Source organism: Anguilla anguilla, chromosome 3 (genome assembly GCF_013347855.1).
Source record: "Anguilla anguilla isolate fAngAng1 chromosome 3, fAngAng1.pri, whole genome shotgun sequence".
NCBI classification, from domain to species: domain Eukaryota; kingdom Metazoa; phylum Chordata; class Actinopteri; order Anguilliformes; family Anguillidae; genus Anguilla; species Anguilla anguilla.
The window spans coordinates 43929722-43937668 of NC_049203.1; the positions used below are offsets into that span (position 1 = coordinate 43929722).

At 38.6% G+C, this 7947-nt stretch overlaps 1 protein-coding gene across 2 annotated transcripts in view; it reads right to left on the reverse strand.

Moving 5' to 3' along the window:
- The window catches only part of pde9a (phosphodiesterase 9A), a 41173-nt gene extending 34559 nt beyond the window's left edge, over window positions 1-6614 (reverse strand). Inside the window, exon 1 of one of the 2 annotated variants that reach the window (XM_035409261.1) lies at window positions 6357-6614. In XM_035409261.1, coding sequence (XP_035265152.1) covers window positions 6357-6419 — 63 coding nt within the window. In that variant the 5' untranslated portion in view covers window positions 6420-6614. The remainder of the gene's footprint in view (window positions 1-6356) is intronic. The other variant, XM_035409262.1, reaches the window with a different exon arrangement.
- Window positions 6615-7947: the final 1333 nt, after the last annotated feature.

A 7947-nucleotide genomic window follows, 5' to 3' on the forward strand; every position in this document is an offset into this window, starting at 1 on the left:
TAAAAAACACAGATGAAACACTTTTAGGAAAGGGAAAAAAAAAACCTTCAACAGTCTCCCCTTACAAATGATGCACCTTACTGGTTAAAAGTCTAAGACCAAAGACCCCTAGCACATGCATATTTCCCGGGTGTTGTGTCAAAAAAAAGATAATCAGCACCAGTGTTGTTTCAGTCTGCTGGGAATTACTCACATTTAAACAGCTCAAATGCCTTTTCTTCTGGCTCGGTTGATACAGGCTTCACCAGATAAAATGATAAACTGATGAAACCGCAGTTAAATAAGAGACGCTTACTCCCCCAAAATAGCACCCTAGACATTCTGACAGGAAAATTCTCTACCCTCTGAGAGGAGGATTAGACATATGTTCATTGCTGGATGTGAAGTTCAGGATTCTCAAACTTGGTCCTATAGGGTGTCTGGTTTCTGTTTCAGTCGATCTCTATCAATTACTATTGTGTAAATTCTTACATAGCGTTTTTTAATTAACAGTTACATAATACAATTTTTCCTTGCAAATTTTCTTCATTTCCTGCAAATGGTTTCGTTTCTGTGGTCAGGTCTTCATAATTGTAATAATGTAACAATTTCACCAGTCAGTCTTTAATTTAATTAAAAAGTATAACCTCTTTCTAAAAGAATTGTATGCCATATAGCACATCGCAGAAAATAAAGGTATCTAAATGAAAGATCTAAATGAATGTTTGGGGATGGAAATATGGGGAATTTATTCTCCATGGCATAAATAGCTATTTTTTAACATAATGTAGCTTAGTTATGCAAATCATTCCTTAATAGACAGTAAAAGTATATAAGTAAGAACAATTAACAGCTTCTTACAATTCAGGGATTGCAATCATGCTTGGAACAAAAACCAGCATGCACAGTTGGGCACAGGTACGTGTTTTTGTAACCTACCATAGCCCGAGGAACAGACGGAGAGAAACCAAATTACTTACAACAAGAATACTGAGTACACAACGTTTTATGGATTGTTATATTAAAGACGTTCTAACACACTGTATGCACACTGGAAGTACACTGGAAGTTTGTTCGTTTTATTTGGCCTGCTTCATGAACATCTCTACTACAGGAGGAACTGTGCAAATATTCTGTTAGGATCCACTTCCTGTGACCGAGACCCAGTTTGTCAAACTTAGTTAAAGTGGAGCATGACTGATTGTAAAAAGCTTTATCACAGAACGGGCTAGACTTCACGTTCTAAAAACGTGCTGGAGTGTTTTCTTATAGTTCCACGCTCCCCATTCCTCTTCCTCATCGTCTGACTCCTCCACCCCCTCCTTCTCCTTCAAGGTGAAGATCCATATCTAAACCTGGCCTTGCAGCTTAATCCAGGACTCCAGCACACAAGTTCTACATTTACCAGTGAAACTGTGTGTGCATGTGCTTGTGTATGCAGGATGTGAGACAGCATGTATGTTCTGTGTGCATGCGTGTGAGTATGTATTCTATGCTGCTGTGTATGTCCCTGAGTGTACTGTACATGTATGTGTATGTGCATGTGAATTTGTACACATTATGTATAGATATGCGAGTGTGTTTATGTATATTTGTGCATATGGAAATATGTGTATATGAATGCATGTTTATATGAGAGTGTGTTTATGTATGTGTGTGAATATGAAAATATGTGTGCATGTATGCATGTAGAACCAAACTTTTTTCATTAGCTCCAAAATTCTATAGAATATGTTGCTTGTTGTAAAATGTTTTTGATTTAAAATTTAGTTAATTTAACAAATTGTCATAGTCCTGCGATGGACTGGCGACCTGTCCAGGATGTGTTCCTGCCTTTTGCCCAATGCATGCTGGGATAGGATCCAGGACCCCCCAGGAATAAGTGGGTTAAATAATGGATGGATGGATAATGAATAGTCATAGTCCCCATTGGAGTAAAAACTAGATTTTATCTTCTGTTAAAGTTTTTAATCTAGACTTTACTTTTTTCATTATCCTAGGCAATGTCCATTAGCTCTGCAATTTTCTACTTATAAAAAAGACTTTTCTTATTCAATGTAAGCTCCTGTTACGCCAACATAAGCTAGTTATCTTGGATGACTTTATCAAGTTAATCAGTTTGGTAACATGCTATGTCAAACACTATATTTGACACAATCCTACCATACACAGTAAGCTCCATTATGTTTGGGACACATTTTTTCATGATTTAGCTCAGTACATGCAGTTGAAGTGCAGATTCTCAGCTTCTATTAAAGGGTATTTTTAATCAATTTTGGTTTCACCATGTAGAAATGACTTTTTATACATAGTCTGCCTGACCTCAAACCCCCCCCCCCCCCCCCCCCCCCTCCTCGTTTCAGGGTATCATAACATTTGGGACAAATGGATTCATATGTGTTTCTGATAAGTCCAGTGTGTTCAATTGCTTCCTTAGTGCAGTTATAAAAAAGATTTCAGTATCTATTCTTGATTCTAGGCTTTTGATTGACTTTGGAGTCTGTTATTAGCATTTGTCAACATGAGAACCAGAGTTGTGCCAATGAAAGTCAAGGAAGTAATTATGAGGCTGAGAAAAACAGGCAGAAACATATGTCAAACCTCGCAAGGTCATTAATCACAAACAAAGTCCAGTTGATGACAGAAGAATACTCCCCATAATCAAGAAAAAAACCCTGATACCTGTCAAATGGATCAGAAACAGACTACAGGAGGCAGCCGTGGATGTGTCAGTGACTACTGTCCACAGAAGACTTCACAAACAGAACTACAGAGGTTACACTGCCTTCAAGATACACACCACTAGTTAACCGCAAAAGCAGAATGACCAGGATGCAGTCTGCTAAGAAGTACTACAAGAGCCTTCAATAAGTACTAAAAGAGTCCTAGATAAAGGTCTTGTGGACAGATGAGACCACGACTGACTTCAGAGTGATGTCAAAAGCAATGTATGGAGGCCAGCGTGTGGATCTATGAAACATGATATAGGAGGGGTTATGGTTTGGGCATGTATGGCTGTTACAGATATTGGCTCACTTGTCTGCATTGATGAAGTAACTGTAGATAGCAGCAGCAGTATTAATTCTGCAGCGTACAGAAGCATCTTATATGCTCAAGAGAAAACCTAAGGCAACTATCTTCCGAAACAAGCAGGAGCTGAAGATGTCTGCAGTACAGTCCTGGCAGAGCATCACCAGAGAAGGTACTCAGCACCTAGTAATGTTTATGGGTCGCAGACTTCAAGTAGTCATTGCATGAAAAGGACATGCAACAAAGTACTAAATATGACTACTTTCATTTACATAACATTAATTTGTCCCAAACATTATGGCACCCTGGAATAGGGGCTATGCATAAAAAGTGCTGCAATTATCACATGGTGAAACCAAAGTGCATAAAAATACCCTTAAATAAAAGATGAGTGTATTTATAGATAAGTATACTTAAACCATATGTAAATTTGTTCATTAAAAATATAAAATTGTGGAGTACAGAGCCAAATGAAAAAACATGTCTTTGTCCCAAACATTATGAAGCTCATTGTACATTTAAGCACTATCTAAGCCACAAAGGACTCATTATTAGCTGTACCTTGAATGAAAGTAGCTAGCTAATGTTAGATTTAGCGGCAATCAGAACTGTTACAGGAATAAAACACAAAGATAAAGCATACGATATAAAGCTAATTCATCATAGTGCCTGGCTTTGAAGCTCATAATGTTATGTTGCTAGCCATGTTTTTAAATGCACATATTTCAGTGGTTTCCCAGCAGACCAGTTATCTTGCCAAACATGGCAAATTGGTACCTGTCGGGAAGTGAGTCACATCCCATTAGGTTTCATTTTTGCTGAGCAAAAAACAGTTATTTCATGGAATTATTGCTGAACAAACTGAGTATGACGATATGAGAGTCACATGAGGCATTAACATTATACACTCTCGTTTATGCAGGTTTGGTACGGCTATCATTTGCTATATATATTTACATAATAAAAATATTTTTATAATTTTTCAGAACCCAATACTTAATTGCACTGATGCTAGTGATGTAACATTTATTCAGATTGAAAGTCTTTCTGCAAAGCCAAGGAAAAGTTACTGCCAATTATGCATCACCCTGCAGTGCAAATGGCCACAGTCATCATTGCCGTGGTTAGGATTCAGTCCCAAACTGTGGGGTACATTCATGCACAAGAACAGTCCCTTAATAGGATGAGCCACCTAGAAACCAGACTGTCTTTTATTTTATTTTAATCGCTGTCTGAACAGGTGGCCAACCAAGTGAGCAAATTCGAAATGTAGACATCTAGACGGGTATAAATCTAGGTTGAGAGACATTTCAACATAAACGAATGAGGTTAACCACAATATAACTCAGGTTTTACGTGGATATAGTGAGGCTATATCCAAGTCGGCTAGGTTCTACATAACTGTATGACATGGCTGTGTGATGGCAACTAACCTACTGTGTAGCTAATAAGTTTTATTTGGAGGATAGGCTGTATTTACTTATATTTACCATATGGTCAAGTGACTTTGAACGGCTGCTGTGAGAAAGCAGAGCTCTTTACAACAGACAACTTTTCCATCTCTGTTGGCAAAGGCGAGCAGTTGCTCCACAGACACCATCTCTTATGCCCTACTCTCATCTCCCTTGGCCCCCAATCTTCATCGTTTCGATTTATTTGATGACGGCTGTCCTCGGTGCTTTTATGCTGAGTAATGTCCTGTTCTGGCTCCAATCAAAAAGACTGAACAGAAGACATGTTTAATGCCGCTCAATGGACAAGAGCGATGGACCGGGAGACCCGTGCAACCATTTGACATCACTACCCAGGGTGCATTGCGATGGATATAACAATGGGGACCTACAAGTTTTTAATTTTTAAAATAACAAAAATCTTTCATGTGGTTATTATGACATATTTATATAATTGAAGGCATTTACACCATATTAAGGCCTACAAGTCTTAACAGGCAGAATTCCCTTTAAGCCCCTCTCTCTGTCTATTTTTAATCCTTCAAACTATATGAAGCGTAGTTTGCACTCCCCCGCCACCCCCCCCCCCCCCCCCCCCCCCCCCCCCCCACTCTTAGGGGCCACAGACCACAGATTATGACAGCTCTGCCTGCTTTACAATTACAATGGCAAAGTGCTCCATTCCGCCATTACCTTGTACCGAGGTTATTGACAGGGCTGATTGCCACAATACATTGGATTAATAACTAAATATATACAATTTCCCCATTTTGTTAAGCTATGAGCGTACATCAACAGAACTGCACACCGCTGCTCTAATTTGTATTCACATTATATAATCAGTGTATTACATTTAATTTTGCTTATCAGTGTTAATCTAAAAGCTAAGCTAAATTGCATATTTTTCAGAGATGTGATTCAATATAATGTTCTCAGTTACAAGAATGAAGCTCTGAATCTAAAGAGGACTGATAGTTATGCTGAAATATGTAATTGTGGTCAAAGATTATTGAAAACTGCACTCAGTCAGAATAGGTCTCATTCGTTCTCAGTTGCTGTTTCTGAAATTCAATTAGCTCTAAAATTGTGTTTAACTGGAATTATCAGCATTCTTAGCTATTCTTAAATCAATTTTCATAATGTATAATCATATGCACATCAAAGCAGAATACAATCTATGATTACTATTAAATGATTTCTATATTTGTATTATTATATACACACACACCACATTCTTGTCATGTTTGGTTATTTAGCTCTGTTAAGAACCAACACAGAATTTGGGGGGAAACAATGTAGCTGAAATGACAGGTTTCAGTGACAGCCAGAATTACAAACAAAAAAAGGGATGTAAGATATACTCATTACCTTAGCTGGAACCCCACCGCAGGGCACTGGTAAACAGTTACCTGCTGATGCTGTTATATGTAAAAGCATTCTAAGCTTTAACTGCCTTTCTAACATTAAATTATAATAATAGTAATAATAATAATAATAAGAAGAAGAAGAAGAAGAAGAAGAAGAAGAAGAAGAAGAAGAAGAAGAAGAAGAAGAAGAAGAAGAAGAAGAAGAAGAAGAAGAAGAAGAAGAAGAAGAAGAAAAATTCATCGTTTTTCTCTATCACACGGTTATTCATCATTACCACTCAGCTGCAAATAATGTGAATGTATCTTTTCAAAGCCTTTACTAATGTTACATAAGCCTTCAGCTGATTCAACTCCAGCTACTTATTTCCCCATTTCTACCCATAGACTACTGTAAGCTAATTTCGGTGATAAACATCTGATAAAACCGATTTCTTAAAGGCTAATTAACGGCATTGCTGTTTTCTCAGAAACATTATTCACGCTGACCAAGAAGGAACAGAGCCAGAATTACCGCGCGATTCACGGTTACCTTCTGAATTCTGCCATCGACGTCCAGGTAGATAACTCTGTACACCGACGACGCAGACCCCATCACTACCCCTCTCTCAGTGTCACTGAGACAGCAGAACGCCGTCAGAGCGGTAGTCTGTCAAGAACTGTCACCGAAGCGCGACTTGATAAATAGGAAATTAAATTATCCCATAACCAGAAATCTCTCTTCTGACTGTCACTTTTCTCCTCACTGTCACCTCCGCAACCTGCCCACCGCCCCCTTCTCTTTCCTCTCTCACTCCTCTTTCCCTCACTCCGCAGCTGCGGCCGACAGAGTGAGAGAGAGTTTTTGGAGAGATAAGAGCACTAAAGCGTCCCTCTCATCGTCATGGTTACCACTCTCCTAAAAGACGCGGGAGACAGGCATTGCAAGAGACACCCACACCATTTCATCCTCCTCGTTCATTTTCGTAGGTTGGGATCACGCACTGCATTCAGTAGCCTAGGCATAGGCATGACTATGGTGAATGCGTTTATACGGTTTAGACAGTTGCCTCGATAAGATAGGACGTGCCTATGGTGAATGCAGAGAGAGTTGCCTCGATAAGATAAAATGCTGTTTCAGGTTTTAAAAAACAACAGAAAACATCCAGAAATCACTGACTCCACAATTTAGGCTATTGTAAAATTGACCATCGTACTATAAGATAACCGTACTGTAGCATTGTTTAAAAGGCGGCGTGAAAATGCTTTGCCAGATGGCAAATCAATCAGGAAGACTCCAGTTCAGGGCAGCAGATTGACAGTGTGGAGGAGTGTGATGATGTGGATATGTGTATGCGAGAGAGAGCATATGTGCCAGTATTAGACAGCAAAAGCAAATGGTATCTTATTGAATTGATTTTAATCAAAGTTGCAACAGCTGTACATAATAAAAACTATTATCTTCAAATTATGTATACATTCAATTAACACTGAAGTTCAAGCTATACACATACACAACGATCACATTCATATTATTATGCAAACATAAATATGAACTTGAAAGCTATTATCATTTTTTTCCTCATTCATATTTTCATCTTTTGTAATTTTATTAGAGGTCTACTCTGACTAACAGCTCCAATTACAGCACAATACATTGCCACCAGGCAATCTGAGTGGCCTCAAAAAGTAGAACTAAAAAACAACCCATTTGCAGGCCTCTTTTCCATAAAGACGGGCTATATTTCAAAACAGTTTGTTGGCCATTATTTTAAAGTTCAAATGGTCATATCATGAAATGAAAATTAGAATTATTCAGTTGACCAGTGTTTAGTTGAGTAAAGCATTAGCCTACCCCAGACATCAGATCTGAATTTCCTTTTTCTCTATGAAAGCGTGATGGCCTGGGTATAGGTAGCCTTGTCCTCCTGATGAGCCTTCTCTTCCTATGGCCACAGAGGTTTTTGTCTTTGGTAGTCCTCAAACCACAGGTGCTTTTCCTTCAGGTACAATAAGTGCTTGAAAGTTTTTCAGACATTTTGCATTATGAACTATAGAGTCACTATACGAGGGGCACTTTTGTTGTCGAGGACTTTTAGCCAAGACTATGTAGTGTCTATTAGCTCATGGACTGTTGTGGACTG